We start from the raw sequence: 20,035 nt of genomic DNA on the forward strand, positions 1-20,035 counted from the left end.
ATGCCTTCAACACCGTCGGTGAGCTCTTTGCCAATCAGCCCATCCAGGAACTGGACCCAGTCATGGACCTGTTAGTGCTGTCTCAGGGACACCAGGTCAACATCCCGGACATCATCCACATACACAAGGAAGCTCTTACCAAAGTCATGGAGAGCAGGCAACATGTGGCAGAAGGGAAGACAGAGGTGCAGAGGCTGATGATGTCAGAATCACAGGAACAGGATTTCTTTGGACACTGTGGCTGAAATTCACCACTTCCATCCAATTCCAGTGACAAACATGGACTCACAGATGCAGGATTTCTTGCAACAAGAGATACTATTTTTTCAAAAGGTCACCCAGGAATTGATAGTGTTGAATGACTAGATACTTGATTGTGCACTGTTTCCAGTTCAAGGATGCTTTCTACAGCAGAATAATAACACTAGCAAAGAGCTAGTGCCAGGTATTGGCGGTAGAACAAGGATGGCTTTGTTCTCAATTGAAACTCGGCTGAATATAGAATTGTGTAGGAAACAGTTAATATGGTGATAGAATAGAAACAGTAGCAAACATGACCTAAACCATGCTATGAATTCCTACACTACCATTGTAACTTTTGGAAGAATGATACCATTTACTTTATTGCTTTTTGAAGTATGAATATTTTTGTGTATATGCTGTAGACCTCAAACCCTGTGAAGAGTCTCAAAGAAGCTGGCTGGATAAAGCCTGCTGTGGATGTCTTTATATTCAAAGATTGGTGATGCAATTTGAATATGTGTCCTCACCAAATCTCATGTTGAATTATATTTCCTAATGTTGAAGGTGGATCCTGGTCTAAGGTGATTAAATCCTGAAGGCAAATTTCTCATGAATGGTTTAGCACCATCCCCTTGCTACTGTCCTTACAATCATGAGTGACTTCTCATGAGACCTCCTGGTCATTGAAAACTCTATGTCACCTCCCTACTCTGCATGTTTTCCTCTTGCCGTGTGAGCAACTCACTCTTTCTTTGCCTTGCACAAAGATTGAAAGATTTCTGAGGCCTCCCAGAAGCAGAAGCCCTGTGCTTCCTGTCCACCCTGCAGAACCATGAGCCAATTAAACCTCTTTTTCATAATGAATCATACAGAAAATGGCAAATGAGGACTGGAGCATTGCTATAAAGATATCTGAAAATGTGGAAGCAGCTTTGGAACTAGGTAATGGACAGAGGTTGGAAGAGTTTGGAGGGCTCAAAAGAAGACAGATGAGAAAGTCTGGACCATCTTAGAGACTGGTTAAATGGTTGTGACCAAAATCCTGACAGAAACATGGACAGTGAAGGCTAGGCTGAGGAGGTCTCAGATAGAAATAAGAAGCTTTCTGGAAAATGTCTTCCTTTTGGATATGGAAAGCTTACACAATGCCTGTACCACCACCGTACCTTAGAAGCAGTGATCTTGCATTTTATTTCAGAGGCTTATAGGCAAAAGAGGCTGCAGCCTTGACTCAGATGAGACTTTGGACTTTGTAACTTTGTGTTAATGCTGAAATGAGTTAAGACTCATGCTGGCAAGGCATGATTGTATTTTGCAATGTGAAAAGGACAAGAGATTCGTGGGGTCAGGGATGGAATAATATGGTTTGTCTCTATATCCCTATCAAAACCCATGTGGAATTATACTCCCTAACATTAGAGGTGGGGCCTAGGTGGAAAAAGATTTAGTCATAAAATGGTGCAGGTAGATCCTCCATGAATGATAAAGCACCATCCCCTTGATGCTGTCCTCCTGATAGTGAGTGAGTTTTCATGTGATCTGGTTGTTTAACAGGCTGTGGAACCTCTTTCCTCACTCTGTCTTCCTCCTACTCTTGCCATAGGAGACAGCTGATTGTCCCTTGGCCTTCTGGTATAATTAGGAGGCTCCCTGACTCCTCCCAGAAACAAAAGACACTATGCTTCCTTCAGAGCCTGCAGAACCCTGAGTCAATGAAACCTCTTTTATTTAGGATAATACAGAAAATTAGAACTGCAGAGAGGAGCTGTGAAATGTCTTCAAGGCCTTTTTCTATTTGTCTTGGCCATTAGCACAGGGCTTCTTTATATGCAAATTTCTGAAGTCTTCTTGAATGTTCCCCCTTAAATCGGGTTTTGTGTTATTACTACATAGCCAACCTGCTATAGAGATACCTGAAAAAGTAGAAGCAGGTTCAGAAGTGGGTAACAAACAAAGATTGGGAGGGTTTGCAGGGATTGGAAAATGACAAAAAGATGAGGGCCTGGTGGGAGTGATTTAATCACGGATGGGAGGCGGGTGAGGTGGAAGGAAAAAGAGGTGGGCAGGGTGGGCAGGAGTAGGCTGGCTGTAGGGTGGTGGAAGGGTGGGGTGTAGTGGGAGTGGGGAGTCACCTGCTGCAGAGGCACAGCCTCATGGACAACCTCTATTAGGGCAGTGCACCTGTGGCTTTGCAAGTTTTAGCCCCCACGGCTGCTCTCATGGACTGGGCTACTGTTGAGTGCCTGTAGCTTTTCCACAGTGGGGGTGCAAGCTGTTGGTGGGTCTATGAATCTGGCTCTGCCTCTGCAGCAGGCGTCTGCCTGGAAACAGTGGGAGGTGGAGGTGGGGGTTGCGGGGGCAGATCCTTCACCAGTGGTTAAGCACCATCTTCTTGATGCTGACCTTGTGATACTGAGTTCTCATGAGATCTGGTTGTATAACAGGGTGGGCTCCTCTTTCCTCTCTCAGTCTTGCTTCTACTGCTGCCACATGAAGCATTTCCTTGCCCCTTGGCCTTCTGGTATGATTGGGAGGCTTCCTGAGTCCTCCCAGAAGCAGAAGCCACTATGCTTCCTTTACAGCCTGCAGAACCGTGAGCCAATTACACCTCTTTCTTTATGATTGTACACAAAATTAGTGCTGTGAAGTGGAGCTGTGAAATGCCTTCAAGGCCTTTTCCCCATTGTGTTGGTAACCAGTACTCAGCTTCTTTTCATGAAGATATCTGAAGCCTTTTTGAATTTTCCCCCTGAAAATGGACTTTTCTTCTTTTGCCACATTACCAGGCTGTGACAAAGATATCTGAGAATGTAAAAGCAGGTTCAGAAGTGGGTAAAAAAGAGAGGTCAGGAGAGTTGGGAATACTTAGAAGACAGCATGATGAGGAAAAATTTGGACCACTGAAAATAATTGTTAAATACTTGTGATCAGAAGGCTGACAGAAAGATGGACAGTGAAGGCCAGAATTAAAAGGTCTCAGATGAAAATGAGGAACATCTTGTGAACAGGAGCCAAGGTTACATTTGATTGGCCTTAGCCCTGGAGATCTCTGAAACTGTGAACATGGGAGTAATGATTTAGGATGTATCTGGTGGAATGAGCATCTAGGCAGCATAGCTCAAGAGGTGTCCTCTCTACATCCAACAGCCTGTGTTCTTATGTGTGACCTAAGAAATTACCTCAAGTTGCAACTTCTATTTAAATGAGAAGTAGAGCTCGAAAATTTGAAAAGTTTGCAGCCTAGCCAAGTGGTCAAAAAGGAAAGCTGATTTGCAGGGGGAAAATTCAAGAGCACTTAAAGTATTTGCATAAAAAAAGAGCCCAGTGCAAATAGCCAAGACTATGGGGAAAAGGCCTTGAAGGCATTTCAGAGACCTTTGCAGCAGCCCTTGCTGTCATAGGCCCTGGGGACGAGGAGAGAATTGTTTCCTGGGCCAGCTCCATGGCCTGGCTGCTGTGTGCATCCTCAGGACACTGCTTTCTGCATCCCTGCAGATCCGGCTCCATCCATGGCTGAAAGATGCACAGGTACAGCTTGGGTCACTGCTTCAGAGGTGGCTCCAAGCCTTGATGGCTTCCACATAGTGTTAAGCCAGGAGGTGCACAGAGCAAGAGACTAGAGGCTTGGGAGCCTCTGTCTAGACTCCAGAGGATGTACAGAAAAGCCTGGGTGTCCAGGCAGAAGCCTTTCCAAGAGGCAGAGCCTTATGGGAAACCTTTACTAGGGCAGGAAAGAAGGGATGTATCAGGTTGAAGCCCTCACACAGGGAGGCACCATCCTTCAAACCTCAGATTCATAGACCCACCAACAGCTTGCCCCCTCAATGTGGGAAAGCTACAGACATTCAACACCAGCCCTGTCCATGAGGGCAGCTGCGGGGACTGATCACTGCAAACCCACAGGTGGAGATCTGCCCAAAGCCTTTGGAGCCCAGCCCTCACACTCCTGTGCCGTGGATGTGGGACAAGGATTCCAAAAGGATGATTTTGGAGTTGTAGGATTGAATGACTGGCCTACTGGGTTTTGGACGTTCATGTATCCTGTGAGTCCCATCAGTGTTTTGTTTTTGTTTCTGGCAATTTTTCTTCTGCTGGCTGGGAATGCTTACCCATTGCCTGTACAATCATTGTACCTTGGAAGTAGTTAACTTGCTTTATAATTCAGAGACTCATGGGCGGAAGGGACTGTATCCTTGTCTCAGATGAAACTTTGGGCTTTACACATTTGAGTAAATGCTGGAATGAGTTAAGATTTGGGGGACTGTAGGAGAGGCATCATTGTATTTTGCAATGTGAGAAAGACAGATTTCCAGGGGCAGGGACAGAAGAATATGATCTGGCTCTGTGTCCCACTGATGTGGAATTGTAATGGGAAATGTTAAAGGTGGGGGGCGGGTGGAAGGTGATTTAATCATGGTGGAGAGTGGAGGTTGGAAGGTGGGGGTGGTGGGACGAATTGGGGAAAATTATGGTGGGGTTGGAGGTGAAAGGTGGGTGGGGGGCAGATCCTTCACAAATGGTTAAACACTATCTCCTTAATACTGTCTTTGTGATAGTTCTCTTCATGATTTTGTGGCAGTGAGATTGAATGAATACTGTTCTGCTGGGTTTTGGATGTGCATTGGGCCTGTGGTCCCATTTGTGTTATTTTTCTGGGAAATTTCTTCCCCTTGGATTAAGACAGCTTACCCAATACCTGTGTCATCATTGTACCTTTAAAGAAATGAACTCCATTTTAACTTCAGAGACTCATAGGCATAAGAGACTGTAGCCTCGTCTCGGATGAGACTTTGAACTTTTTATATTTGAGTTAATGCTGGAATGAGTTAAGGATTTTGGAAACTCTTGAAAAGGCATGATTGTGTTTTACCCTGTGGGAAGGACATGAGATTTGGAAGGGTCAAGTTCGGAATACTATGGTTTGGCTGTGTTTCCCTAGAAAAACTCATGTGGAAGTGTAATCCTGAATTTTGGAGGTGAAGCCTGGTGGGAGGTGATTTAATCCTGGATGGGAGGAGGGTGGGGGTGTAAGGAAAAAGGGGCGGGGAGGGTGGGGAGGAGTAGGCTGGCCATAGGGTGGTGGGTAGTAGGAAGGGGGAGTAGCCTGCTGCAGAGGCAGAGGCTCATGGAAAACCTCTACTAGGACAGCGCACCTGTGGCTTTGCAGGCTTTAGCCCCGTGGCTGCTCTCATGGGCTGGGCTGTTGTTTAGTGCCTGTACCTTTTCCATACTGAGAGTATGAGCTGTTGTTGGGTCTATGAATCTGGGGTCTGGAGGATGGTGGCCTCCTGCATAGGGGCTCCATGCCCATATTTTCCTTCTGCACTACCCTAGTGGAGGTTTTCCAAGAGGCTCTGCCTCTGCAGCAGGCTTCTGCCTGGAAACAGTGGGGGGTGGAAGTGTGTTGGGGGGTGGATCTTTCACCAATGGTTAAGCACCATCTTCTTGATGCTGACCTTGTGATACTGAGTTCTCATGAGATCTGGTTGTATAACAGGCTGTGACACCTCTTTCCTCTCTGTCTCGCTCCTACTCTGGCCATATGCAACATTTTATTGCTGCTTGTCCTTCTGGTATAATTGAGAGGCTTCCTGAGTCCTCCCAGAAGCAGAAGTTACTATGCTTTCTTTACAGCCTACTGCAGAACTATAAGCCAATTAAACCCCTTTTTGTTATGATCTTACAGAAAATTAGTATGCGAATTGAAGCTATGAAATGTCTTCAATGACTTTTCCCCATCACATTGGCTATTAATACTGGTCTTCCTTTTAATGCAAATATCTGAAGCCTTCTTGAAGTTTGCCCCTGAAAATGGACTTTTTTTCCTTCTACATTGCCAGGCTGTGACAAAGATAGCTGAAAATATAAAAGCAGGTTCCGAAGTGGCTAACAGCCAGAAGTCGGAGAGTTTGTAGGACTTGGAAGAAGACAGGAAGATGAAGGAAAGTTTGGACCATTGTAGAGACTTGTTAAATACTTGTGATTAAAATGCTGACAGAAGGAGGGACAGTGAAGGCCAGGCTTATGAGGTCTCAGATGAAAATGAGGAACTTACTGGGAACAGGAGCCAAGGTTACTTTTGTTTTGCTGTAACAAAGAACGTGGCTGCAGGGTGACCTTGCCCTGGAGATCTGTGAAAATTTTAAACTTGAGGTTGATGATTCAGGATGTATCTTGTGGAATGAACATCTAGGCAGCAAATCTCAAGACGTGCCCTCTCTGTGTCAAACAGCCTGGGCCCTTATGTGTGACTGAGGAAATGACCTCAAGTTGCAACTTATATTTAAATGACAAGCAGAGCTCAAAAGTTTGGAACATTTGCAGCCTGGCCAAGTGGTCAAAACAAAAGCTGATTTTTCAGAGGGAAAATTCATGATGGCTTTAAAAATTTGCATAAAATGAAGGCCAGTGCTAATAGCCAACGCAATGGGGGAGAAAGCCTTGGAGGCATTTCAGAGATGTTTGCAGTAGCCCTTGCTGTCACAGGCCCTGGGACCTAGGAGAAAAGAATGGTTTCCTGGGCCATCCCCATGGCTCTGCTGCTGTGTGCAGCCTCAGGATACTGCTGCCTGCATCCCTGCAGCTCCAGCTCCAGCCTTGTCTCAAAGATGCACAGGTACAGCTTGGGACACCGCTTCAGAAGGTGCAAGCTATAAGCCTTGGTGGCTTCCACACAGTGTTAAGCCAGTGGGTGCACAGAGCACTAGTTCAGAGGCTTGAGATCCTCCATATATATTTTGGAAGATATATGAAAGTGCCTGGGTGTCCAGACAGAAGGCTGCCAAAAAGGCAGAGCCTCATGGGAAACCTCTACTAGGGCAGTGCGGAAGGAAAATATGGGGTTGGAGCCCCCACACTGGAGGCCACCATCATGAAGACACCAGATTCATAGACCCACCAAGAGCTTTGCGCCCTCTATGGGTTAAAAACCCCAGGCACTCAACACCAGCACAGCCCATGAGGGCAGCTGCACAGGCTGACCACTGCAAAGCCACAGGTGAGCTGCCCAAGGCCTTGGGAGCCCAGCCCTCACGCCCTTGTGCCCTGGATGTGGGACAAGGATTAAAAAAGGATGACTTTTGAGCTGTGGGTTTGAATAACTGGCCTGGTGGGTTTTGGACTTTTCATGGAGCCTGTAAGTCCCATTTGTGTTTTGTTCTCTCAGGCAAAAATCTTCCTTTTGGCTGGGAACCCTTAATGCCTGGACAATCATTGTACCTTGGAAGTAGTTAACTTGTTTGTATTTCAGAGGCTCAGGGGCAGAAGAGACTGCCTTGTCTCAGATGAGACTTTGGGCTTTGGACATTTGAGCAAATGCTGGAATGAGTTAAGAACCTGTGGGACTGTAGGTAAGGCATCATTGTATTTTGCAAAGTGAGAAGTACATGAGATTGGGGGAGGCAGGGACAGAATAAGATTTGGCTGTGTGTCCCTACAGAAACTCATTTGGAATTGTAATTGGAAATGTTAAAAGTGGGGCCAGGTGGAAGGTGATTTAATCATGGAGGGCAGTGGGGGTTGGAAGGTGGGGATTGAGGAGGATGGGGGGATTATGAGGGGTGAAAGGTGGGTGTTGGGGATGATCCCTCACAAATGGTTAAACACCGTCTCCTTAATGCTTTCCTCATGATGGTGAGTTCTCGTGATGACTCTGGAGCTGTAAGATTGAATAGATACTGTCCTGCTTGGTTTTGGACTTGTACTGGGCCTGTGATCCCATTTGTGTTACTTTCCTGACAAATATCTTCCCTTTGGATTGAGAAAATTTACCCAATGCCTGTACCATCATCGTACCTTGAAAAAAAGACCTCCCTTTTAAATTCAGGGGGGTCTAATTTGCCTAATTTACCCAATGCCTGTACCATCATCGTACCTTGAAAAAAAGACCTCCCTTTTAAATTCAGGGAGGTCCAATTTGCCTAATTCATAGGCAAAAGGGACTGTAGGCTTTTCTCAGATGAGATGTTGAACCTTTTACATTTGTGTTAATGCTGGAATGAGTTAAGGCTTTTGGCAACTTTTGAAAAGGCAAGACTGTATTTTACTCTCTGAGAAGGATATGATATTCGGGGGCTCAGGGTCAGAATAATATGGTTTGGCTGTGTGTCTCTACCAAAACACATGGGAAATTGTAATTCCAAATGTTGCAGGTGTGGCCTGGTGGGAGGTGATTTATTCCTGTACTTGAGAGGGGTGGAGTTGGAAGTAAACAGAAGTGGGTAAGGTCGGAGGAGTAGGTTGGCTGTAGGGTGGTGTGAGGGTGGTGGGTAGTAGGAAGGGGGAGTAGCCTGCTACAGAGGCAGAGGCTCATGGAAAACCTCTACTAGGGCAGTGCACCTGTGGCTTTGCAGGCTTTAGCCCCCATGGCTGCTTTCATGGACTGGGCTGGTGTTGAGTGCCTGTAGCTTTTCCATATTGAGGGTGGGAGCTTTTGGTGGGTCTATGGCTCTAGGGTCTGGAGGATGGTGGTATCCCGCGTGGGGGCTCCAAACCCATATTTTCCTTCTGCACTGCCCTAGTAGAGGTTTTCCAAGAGGCTCTGCCTCTGCCTCAGACTTCTGCTTGGAAACACTGGGGGGTGGATGTGGGGTATTGGGTGGATCCTTCACCAATAGTTAAGCACCATCTTCTTGATGCTGATCTCCTGATACTGAGTTCTCTTGAGATCTGGTTGTATAACAGGATGTGGCATCTTTGCTCTGTCTTGCTTCTACTCCTGGAATATGAAACATTTCATTGCCGCTTGGCCTTCTGGTATAAATGGGAGGCTTCCTGAGTCCTCCTAAAAGCAGAAACCACTATGCTTTCCTTACAGCCTCCAGAACTGTGAGTCAATTCAACCTCTTTTCTTTATGTACATGCAGAAAATCAATGCTGTGAAGTGAAGCTATGAAATGCCTTCAAGGCCTTTTCCCCAATCTTTTGGCTGGTAGCACTGGCCTTCTTTGATGCTAATATCTGAAGCCCTCTTGAAGTTTCCCCCTGATAATGGACTTTTCTTCTTTTACCACATTGCCAGGCTGCGACAAAGATAGCTGAAAATGTAGAAGCAGGTTCAGAATTCGGTAATGGCCAGAGGTGTTAGAGCGTTTGGAGAGCTTGGAAGAAGACAGGAAGATGAGGGAAAGTTTGGACCATTGTCATGACTTGTTAGTTGTGATTAAAAGGCTGACAGAAGGATGGACAGTGAAGGCCAGGCTTAGAAGGTCTCAGATGAAAATGAGAAACTTACTGGGAACAGGGGCCAAGGTTTTGTTGTTTTGCCTTAGCAAAGAATTTGACTGCACAGTGTCCCTGCTCTGGAGATCTGGGAAACTTTGAACTTGAGGGTGAAGATTTAGGGTCTCTCTGGTGGAATGAACTTCTAAGCAGCAAAGCTCAAGAGTTGTCCTGCCTACATCAAACAGCCTGTGGTATTATGTGTGACCAAAGAAATGACCTTGAATTGAAACTTATATTTAAATGAGAAGCAGAGCTTAATCCTTTGGAAAATTTGCAACCTGGCAAAGTGGTCAAAAAGAAAAGCTGAATTTCAGGGAGAAAATTCCAGAAGCCTTTGGATATTTTCATAAAAAAGGAGCCCAGTGCTAATAATTCAAGACAATGGGAAAAAAGGCCTTGAAGGCATTTCAAAGACCTTTGTAGCAGCCCTTGTTGTCACTGGCCCTGGGGCTTAGGAAAAAAGAATGTTTTTTCTGGGCCAGCCCTATGGCCCCACTGCTATGTGCAGCCTCAGAACACTGCTGCCTGCACCCCTACACCTTCATCTCCAGCTCCAGCCATGGCTGAAAGATGCACAGGTACAGCTTGGGTCACTGCTTCAGGGGTGCAAGCTCCAAGCCTTGGTGGCTTCCACATAGTGTTAAGTCAGCAGGTGCACAGAGCACAAGACTAGAAACTTCGGAGTCTTCATCTTCTAGACTCCAGAGTATGTATGGAAAATCCTGGGTTTCCAGGCGAAGATTTTCCAACAGACAGAGCCTCATGGTAAACCTCTACAAGGATGGTATAGAAGGAACATATACAGTGGGAGCCCCCACACTGGGAGGCACCATTTTCCAGACCCCAGATTCATAGACCCACGAACAGCTTGCACCCTTAGTGTTGAAAAGCTACTGGCACTCAACAGCAGCCCAGCCCATGAGGGCAGCTTTGGGGAAAGACCTTGCCATACCACAGGTGCTGAGCTGCCCAAGGCTTTGGGAGACCAGCCATCAAACCACCCTCTGCTCTGGGTGTGGGATGTAGATTCAAAAAATATGACTTGGAGCTCTATGATGGAATGACTGGCCTGCTGGGTTTTTGACTTGCATGGGGTCTGTAAGTCCCATCTGTGTTTTGTGCTTCTTTCTGGCAAATTTCTTCCTTTTGGCTGGGAATGCTTACCCAATGCCTGGACAAGCATTGTACCTTGAAAGTAGTTAACTTGCTTTGTATTTCAGAGGCTCAGGGATAGAAGGGACTGCAGCCTTGTCTCAGATGAGACTTTGGGCTTTGGACATTTGAGTAAATGCTGGAATGAGTTAAGACTTTGGGGGACTGTAGAGAAGGCATCACTGTATTTTGCAAAGTGAAAGTAACATGAGATTTGGAAGGCCAGGGGCAGAACAATATGATTTGTCTCTGTGCCCTAACCAAAACTCATGTAGAATTGTGATGGGGAGTGTTAAAAGTGGTGCTTGGTAGATGGTGATTTAATCATGGCAGACAGTTGGGATTGGAAGTGAGGGTGTGGTAAGTTTGGGGGGTTTATGCTGGGGGTGGGGGTGAAAGATGGGGCTGGGGGGGCAGATCTTTCACAAATGGTTAAACAGTATCTCCTTTTAAACAGTCTGTGTGAAAGTGAGTTCTCGTGATGAATGTGTACATACTTTCCTGGCTTTTGGGCTTGCATTGGACCTGTGTCCCAATTGTGTTATTTTTCTGGAAAATTTCTTCCCATTGGACTGAGAAAGCTTACCCAATGCCTGTACCATCATTGTATCGTGAAAAGGCTTGTTTGTATTTTACTCTGTGAGAAGGGCATGAGATTCAGGGGTGTCAGGGTCAGAGTAATATGGTTTGGTGGTGTTTTCCTACAAAAGATCATGGGAAATTGTATTCCTGAATGTTGGAGGTGGGGCCTGGTGGGAGGTGATTGAATCATGGATGGGAGGGGGTTGCGGGTAGAAGGAAAAAGAAGTGAGTAGGGTGGGGAGGAGTAGGTTGGCAGTAAACTGGTGAGAGGGTGGTGGGTAGTAGGATGTGGGAGTAGCCTCCTGCAGAGGCAGAGCCTCATGGAAAACCTCTACTAGGGCGGTGCACCTGTGGCTTTGCAGGGTTTAGTCCCTTGGCGGCTCTCATGGGTTGGGCTGGTGTTGAGTGCCTGTAGCTTTTCCATACTGAGGGTGCGAGCTGTTGGTGGTCTATGAATCTGGGGTCTGGAGGATGGTAACCTCCTGTGTGGGGGCTCCAAGCCCATATTTTCCTTCTGCACTGCCCTAGTAGAGGTTTTCCAAGAGGCTCTGGCTCTGCAACAGGCTTCTACCTGGAAACAGTGGTGGGGTGGGGGTGTTGGGGGGGACAGATCTTTCACCAATGATTAAGCATCATCTTCTTGATGCTGATTTTGTCATAGTGAGTTGTCATGAGATCTGGTTGTATAACAGGGTGTGATACCTCTTTCCTCCTTCTGTCTTGCTCCTACTTCTACCATATGAAACATCCCATTGCCGCTTTGTCTTCTGGTATGATTGGGAAGCTTCCTGATTCCTCCCAGATGCAGAGGCCTCTATGATTCCTTTAAAGCCTGCAGAACCATGAGCCAGTTCAACATCTTTTCTTTATGATCTTACAAAAAATTAGTGCTTGGAAGTGGAGCTATGAAATGCCTTCAAAGCCTTTTTCTTATTGTCTTGGCAATCAGCACTCAGCTTCTCTTCATGCAGATATCGGATCCCTTTGTGAATTTTTCCCCTGAAAATGGACATTTCTTCTTTTTACCGCATTGATAGGCTGCAGTAAGGATGGATGAAAATGTAAAAGCAGGATCACAAGAGAGTAAGAACCAGAGGTTGGAAAGTTTGGAGGCCTTGGAAGAAGTCAGGAAGATGAAGGGAAGTTTTGACCATTGTAGAGACTTGTTAAATAGTTATAATTAAAAGGGTGACAGAAGGATGGACAGTGAAGGCCAGGCTTACAAGGTCTCAGATGACAATGAGGAATTTACTGAAAAGAGGAGCCAAGGTTACTTTGGTTTTGCCTTAGCAAAGAACGTCGCTGCATGATGCCCCTAACCTGGAGACCTATGAAACTTTGAACTTGAGGGTGATGATTTAGGGTGTATCTAAATCATAGGGTGTATCTAAATCATGGGCATGAACTTTTGGCAGCAAAGCTCAAGAGGTATCCTGTCTGTGTACAAAAGCCTGTGGTCTTCGGTGTGACCAAATAAATGATCTCAAGTAGAAACTTATATTTAAACGAGAAGCAGAACTTAAAACTTTGGAAAATTTGCAGCCTGGCCAAGTGGTCAGAAAGAAAACCTGATTTTCAGCGGGAAAATCTAAGAGAGCTTTAGAAATTTGTATAAAATGGAGTCCAGTGCTAATAGCCAAGACAATGGGAAAACGGCCTTGAAAGCATTTCAGAGACCTTTGCAGCAGCCCTTGCTGTCACAGGCCCTAAGGCCTGAGAGAGAAGAATGTTCTTCTGGGCCAGCTGCAAGGCTCCACTGCTGTGCTCAGCCACAGCACACTGCTGCCTGCATCCCTGCAGCTCCAGCTCCAGCCATGGCTGAAAGATGCACAGGCACAGCTTGGGTCACTGCTTCAGGGGTACAAGATGCAAGCCTTGGTGGCTTCTACATAGTGTTAAGCCAGCAGGTGCACAGAGCAAAAGAGGAGAGCCTTGGGAGCCTTCGTCTAGACTCCAGAGCATGTACAGAAAAACCTGGGTTTCCAGGCAGAAGCTTTTCCAAGAGGCAGACCCTCATGGGAAAACTTTTCTAGGGCATTACAGAAGGAACATATAAAGTTGGAACCCCCACACATGGAGGCACCATTCTGCAAACCCAGATTCATAGACCTACCAACAGCTTGCACCCTCAGTGTGGAAAGCTACAAGTGCTCAACACTAGCCCAGCCCATGAGGGCAGCTGTGGGGGAAAGACCCTGCAAAGCCACAGGTGCAGAGCTACCCAAGGCCTTGGGAGCCCAGCCATCACAACCCTGTGTTCTGGATGTGGGATTTGGATTGAAAAGTGATGATTTGGAGCTGTACAATGGAATGACTGGCCTGCTGGGTTTCTGACTTGCATCGGATCTGTAAGTCTCATCTGTATTTTGTGCTTCTTTCTGGCAAAGTTTTTTCTTTTGGCTGGGAATTCATACCCAATGCCTGTACAATCATTGTACCTTAAAAGTAATTAACTTACTTTGTATTTCAGAGGCTCAGAGGCAGAAGGGACTGCAGCCTTGTGTCAGATAAGACTTTGGGCTTTGGATACTTCAGTAAAGGCTGGAATGACTTAAGACTTTGGGGGACTGTAGAGAAGGCATCATTGTATTTTGCAGTGTGTCAAAGATATGAGATTTGGGGGAACTAGGGTCAGAATAATATGATTTGGTTCTGTGTCCCTACCGATACTCATGTGGAATTGTAATGGGGAATGTGAAAGTTGGGACCTGGTGGAAGGTGATTTAATCATGGTGAAGCATGGGTGTTGGAGGTACGGGTGTGGGGAGAATGGTGGAGATTATTTTGGGAGTGGGGTCAAAAGATGAGGATGGGGGGTGGATCCTTCACAAATGGTTAAACACTATCTCCTTAATGCTGTCTGCATGATAGTGAGTTCTCTTGATGATTATGGAGCTTTAAGATTGAGTGAATACTGTCCTCCTGGGTTTGGACTTGCATTTGTGTTATTTTTCTGGGAAATTTATTCCCTTTGGATTGAGAAATCTTACCCAATGCCTGTACCATCATTGCACCTTGAAAGAAAAGAAATCGCTTTTGAATTCAGGGCCTCATAGGCAGAAGAGAAGGTAGCCTTGTCTCAGATGAGACTTTGAAGTTTTTACATTTGGAATGAGTTAAGACTTTTGGAAAATTTTGAAAAGGCATGATTGTATTTTGCTCTGTGAGAAAAACATGAGATTCTGGGGTATCAGGGTCAGAATAATTTGGTTTGGCTGTGTGTCCCTGTGAAACTCATGTGGAATTGTAATCCCAAATGCTGAAGGTGGGGCCTAGGGGAGGGGATTTAATCATGGATGGGAGGGGGTTGGGGGTGGAAGGAGAAAGGGTGGGTAGGGTAGGAAGGAATGGGTTGGCTGTAGGGTGGTGGGAGGGTGGTGGGTAGTAGGAAGGGGGAGTAACCTGCTGCAGAGGCAGTGGCTCATGGAAAACCTCTACTAGGACAGTGCACCTGTGACTTTACAGGGTTTAGGCCCTGTGGCTGCTCTCATGGGGTGGGCCGGTGTTGACTACCCATAGCTTTTTCACCTGAGGCTGTGAGCTGTTGGTGGGTCTATGGATCTGGGGTCTGGAGGTTGGTGGCCATCTGCGTGGGGGCTCCAAGCCCATATTTTCCTTCCACACTTCCCTAGTAGAGGTTTTCCAAGAGGATCTGCCTCTGCATCAGGCTTCTGCCTGGAAACAGTGGGAGTTGGGGGTGGGGGGCAAATCCTTCACCAATGGTTAAGCACCATCTTTTTGATGCTGACCTTGTGAGTTCTCATGAGATCTGCTTGTATAATAGGGCATGGCACCTCTTTCCTCTCTCTGTCTTGCTCCTACTCCTGCCACGTGAATCATCTCATTGCCCCTTGACATTCTGGTATGATTGGGAGGCTTCCTGAGTCCTCCCAGATTCAGAAGCCAGTATGTTTCCTTACAGCCTGCAGAATCATGAGGTTCTTTATGATCACAGAGAAAATTAGTACTGGGAAGTGGATGTATGAAATGTCTTCAAGGCCTTTTCCCTATTGTCTTGGGAGTCGGTACTCAGCTTCTTTTCATTCAAGTATCTGAGGGCTTCTTGAATTTTCTCCCTGAAAATGGACTTGTCTTCCTTTACCACATTGCCAGGCTGCGACAAAGATAGCTGATAATGTAGAAGCAGGTTCAGAAGGGGGTGGCAGACAGAGATCAGGAGAGTTTGGAGGGCTTTGAAGTCAGGAAAATGAGGAAAAGTTTGGATCTTTGTAAAGAATTGTTAACTACTTGTGATCAGAAGGCTGACAGGAAAATGGCCAGTGAAAACCAGACTTGGAAGGTCTCAGACAAAAATGAGGAACTTACTGGGAACAGAAGCCAAGGTTACTTTTGTTTTGCTGTAGCAAAGAACATGGCTGCATGGTGACCCTGTCCTGGAGATCTGTGAAACTTTAAACTTGAGGGTGATGATGCAGTGCATATCTGGTGGAATGAACTTCTAGGAAGCAAAGCTCAAGAGGTGTCTTGTCTGCATTGAACAGCCTGTGCTCTGATGTGTGACTGAGAAAATGACTTCTGGATGGGACTTACATTAAATGAGTTCCAACTCTTATATTAAATGAGAAACAGGACTCAAAGTTTGGAAAATTTGCAGCCTGGCCAAGTGGTCAAAAAGAAAAGCTGATTTTCAGGGGGAAAATTCAGGAAGGCTTCAGAAACTTGCATGAAAAGGAGCCCAGTGCTAATAGCCAAGACAATAGGGAAAAGCCCTTGAAGGCATTTCGGAGACCTTTGCAGCAGCCCTTGCTCTCACAAGCCCTGGGCCCTAGGAGAGAGGAATGGTTTCCTGGGCCAGTCCTGTGACCCCCCTCTATGTGCAGCCTCAGGGCACTGCTGCCTGCGTCCCTGCAGCTCCAGCTCCAGCCATGGCTGAAAATGCACAGATGCAGCTTGGGTCACTGCTTCAGAGGGTGCAAGCTAGAAGCCTTGGTAACTTCCTCATAGTGTTAAGCCACTAGGTGGATGGATCATGAGACTAGAGGCTTGGGAGTCTTTTTGTAGACTTTGGAAGATGTATGGAAATGCCTGGGTGACCAGACAAAAGCATCCCAAAAATGCAGAGCCTCATAAGAAACTTCTACTAGGGCAGTGCAGAAGGAAAATATGGGGTTGGAGCCCCCACACTGGAGGCCACCGTCATGCAGACCCCAGATTCAAAGACCCACCAACAGCTTGTACCATCAGTCAGGAAAAGCTATAGGCACTCAACACCTGCCCAGCCCATGGGGGCAGCTGTGGGGCATAAACCCTGCAAAGCCACAGGTGCAGGGCTGCCCAAGGCCTTCAGAGCCCAGCCCTCATGTCCCTGTGCCCTGGATGTGGGACAAGGTTTCAAAAAGGGTGATTTTGGAACTGTAGGATTGAATGACTGGCCTTCTGGGTTTGGAGTTTCATGGGGCCTGTAAGTCCTGTATGTGTTTTGTTCTTTCTGGCAAAATTCTTCCTTTCAGTTGAGAATGCTTACCCATTGCCTGCAGAAGCATTGTACCTTGGAAGCAGTTAACTTGCTTTATAGTTCAGAGGCTCATGTGCCTAAGGGACTGTAGCCTTGTGTCAGATGAGACTTTAAGCTTTGGACATTTGTATAAATGCTGGAATGATACAAGATTTGGGGGGACTGTAGGGAAGGCATCATTGTATTTTGCAATGTGAGAAGGACATCAGATTTGGGAGCCAGGGACAGAATAATAAAGTTAAAGATGGGGCCTGGTGGAGGGTGATTTAATCATGGTGGAGAGTGTGGGTTGGAAGGTGGGGGGTAGGGAGAATGAGGGGATTATGGTGGGGGTGAGGGGTGAAAAGTGGTGGTGGGGGGTGCATCCTTCACAAATGGTTAAACACCATCTCCTTATTGCTGTGCTTATGCTAGTGACTTCTCTTCATGATTTTGGAGCTGTGAAATTGAATGGATACTGGCCTCCTGGGTTTTGGACTTGCATTGGGTGTGTGGTTCTATTTGTGGTTTTTTCCTGGGAAATTTCTTCCCTTTGAATTGAGAAAGCTTACCCAATGCCTGTACCATCATTGTACCCTGAAAGAAAAGAACATCCTTTTAAATTCAGGGACTCATAGGTGAAAGGGACTGTAGACTTGTCTCAGATGAGATGTTGAACTTTTTATATTTGAGTTAATGCTGGAATGAGTTAAGACTTTTGGAAACTTTTGACAAGGCATGAATGTATTTTGCTCTGTGAGAAGGACATGAGATTCTGGGGTATCAGGGTCAGAATAATATGGTTTGGCTGTGTTTCTTTTCCAAAACTCCTGTGAAATGTACTCCTTAATGTTGGAGGTGGGGCCTGGTGGGAGGTGATTTAATCATGGCAGGAGGGGGTTGGGGTTGGAAGGAAAAGGGGTGGGTAGGGTGGGAAGTAGGTTGGCAGTAGGGTGGTGGGAGGGGGGTGGGTAGTGTGGGAAGTAGGTTGGCAGTAGGGTGGTGGGAGGGTGGTGGGTAGTAGGAAGGGGGAGTAGTCTGCTTCAGAGGCAGAGGCTCATGGGAAACCTCTGCTAGGGCAGTGCACCTGCAGCTTTGCAGGCTTCAGCCCCCATGTCTGCTCTCATGGGCTAGGCTGGTGTGGAGTGCATGTAGCTTTTCCATACTGAGGATGTGAACTGTTGGTGGGCTTATGAATCTGGGGTCTGGAGGATGGTGACCTCCCATATTTCCCTTCTGCACTGCCATGGTAGAAGTTTCCCAAGAGGCTCTGCCTCTGCAGGAGGCTTCTGCCTGCAAACAGTGGGCGGTGGTGTGGGTGGTGGTTCCTTCACCAGTGGTTAATCTTCTTGATGCTGATCTCCTGATAGTGAGTTCTCATGAGATCTGGTTGTATAACAGGATGTGGCACCTCCTTTCTCTCTCTGTCTTGCTCCTACTCCTGCCATATGAAATATCTCATTGTCGCTTGTCCTTCTGGTATGGTTATGAGGGCCCTGATCAGTGTGGGCCTCATCAGTGGACCTAGTCAGCTGGGACTTGGTCAGTGAGGCCTATTTATTGGAGGCGTGGTCAGCAGGGGTCTGCTTAGAGAGGGTCTCATTAGGGGGACCTAGTAGTGGGGTCTTGGTGAGTGGGGACCTAGTGGCAGCCACTTGTTTGGTGTCTGGTCAGTGTAAAACTAGGCTGCAGGACTTTGTCAATGGAGACCTGGTCAGCTGGGGCTTAGTGGTGGCCTTGTCAGCATGGGCCGGGTCACTGGTGACCAGCCCAAGGGGTGCTATTCAGTGGAGGCCTGGTCACATGGGACCTAGCCAGCAGGGCCTGCTGGCCATGTCGTCATCAGTGAGGCCCTTGTCAGTGGGGCCCTGGTCAGCGCAGCCTGGTCAGTGGAACCTAATCAGTGGGGGCCTGTTCAGAGAGAGCGCATTCTGTGGTGGCTTTTGTAGCACTGGTCTGTGGGGTAACCTGGTCAGCAGGGATCTGAGCAGTGGGTGCCTATTCAGTGGGGCCTACTCACTAGGGTCACAGTCAGGGGCATCTGGTCACCTATGGCCTGGTTAATAGGGGCCTGGTCAGTGGCAGCCTGTTCCCTGGAGGCCTGGTCAGTGGGGCCTCATCTATGGTGCCAGGCAATGGGGTCATGATCAGTGGAACCTGGTCAGTGAGGCCCTGGTCAGTAAGAACCTGGTCAGTGAGGCCTAGTCAGTAAGGACCTGGTCAGTGAGGCCCTGGTCAGTAAGGTCCTGGTCAGTGGGGTCCTGGACACTGTGGGCCTAGCAGCAAGGGCCTCGTTAGTGGGGCCTGGTCATGGGGTTCTAATCAGTGAGGGTGTGGTCAGGGAGGACCTGATGTGTGGGATATGGCCAGCAGGGACCTGGACCTGGTCAGCGGGGGCTGCTGAGCACTGCTGGGAGATGTCAGGTGCAATGCACGTTATTGAGGGCCCTGTGGACAGTTGGGATGGCCCAGTAGTGCCCAAAGGCCCAGTCAAAACTGGACAAAGCAGGTGTTTGGATGGACCTGGGAGATCTTGCTCAGAGATTCCAACAGGACAAAGGGAAAGGAAGGGCCACAGTGGCCGGATAGATGGTCACAGTCTATGGGCTGCACAGGATGGAGGAAGCCAGGGAACAGGCAGGGTGGGCAGCAGGGTGCAGGGAGAGGCAGGTGCATGCTGGGAGGTCAGACCCTGTGAGGGCTGTGTGGGCGTCAGGTGGGGTGGGCTCCAGGTGCACCCTCAGTGCACTGGGCAGGTCTCGGCCCAGGCTCCCTGGACCCCAGCCGGGTGATGTGGTCACTCCCTGGGGGACTGCTGTCAGGCACCGGGCACCCACCATGGGCAGCACTGTCTCATCTCAGGACTGGACTTTCTCAGATCCTGCAGAGGGCACAGCCTCCAGCCCAGGAGGGGCAGCCCCATGGTGCAGCTGGAGCTCTCCATTGGCCTGGAGTGTCCCCTGCCAGCCCTGCACTCCCTCTTCTCCTGGGTCCCGCTTTTCCAGTGTCAGGAAGCAGAGGGGCTCTGTCCTCCCTTCTCTATGTGTCTCCTGGGCTGAAACTTGCAGTGGACTGGGACAGGGATGGTGCTTCCCTCAGGCCCATTTAGGGAGGGGACTGGCTCCCAGCCTGGCACAGGTCCTCAGCTCTGCCTTGGTTGCCTTAGAGTGAGCAGGATCAGTCAGTGCCCTGAAGGTAGAGCTAAGAGACTGTCCCTGCTGTTGGGAGGCTGGTCTAGGGATGGAGGACTTGGCAGGTCCTCCCAGTCTGTCAGGCCTGGACAGTATTGTCCTGTCTCAGGACTCAGAAAGTCCAGTCCTGAGATGGGACGGTGCTCCCCAGGGTGGGTGGCCAGGGCCTGACAGCAGTCCCCCAGGGAGT

At 47.8% G+C, this 20,035-nt stretch overlaps 1 protein-coding gene across 1 annotated transcript in view; it reads left to right on the plus strand.

The window, feature by feature from the left end:
* Positions 1 to 2,016, plus strand: part of ANKRD18B (ankyrin repeat domain 18B) — a 55,425-nt gene extending 53,409 nt beyond the window's left edge. Inside the window, 1 exon segment of the mRNA XM_063696301.1 lies at positions 39 to 2,016. Coding sequence (XP_063552371.1) covers positions 39 to 245 — 207 coding nt within the window. The 3' untranslated portion in view covers positions 246 to 2,016.
* The last annotated feature ends 18,019 nt before the right edge of the window (positions 2,017 to 20,035 follow it).

Source organism: Gorilla gorilla, chromosome 13 (genome assembly GCF_029281585.2).
Source record: "Gorilla gorilla gorilla isolate KB3781 chromosome 13, NHGRI_mGorGor1-v2.1_pri, whole genome shotgun sequence".
Taxonomy (NCBI): domain Eukaryota; kingdom Metazoa; phylum Chordata; class Mammalia; order Primates; family Hominidae; genus Gorilla; species Gorilla gorilla.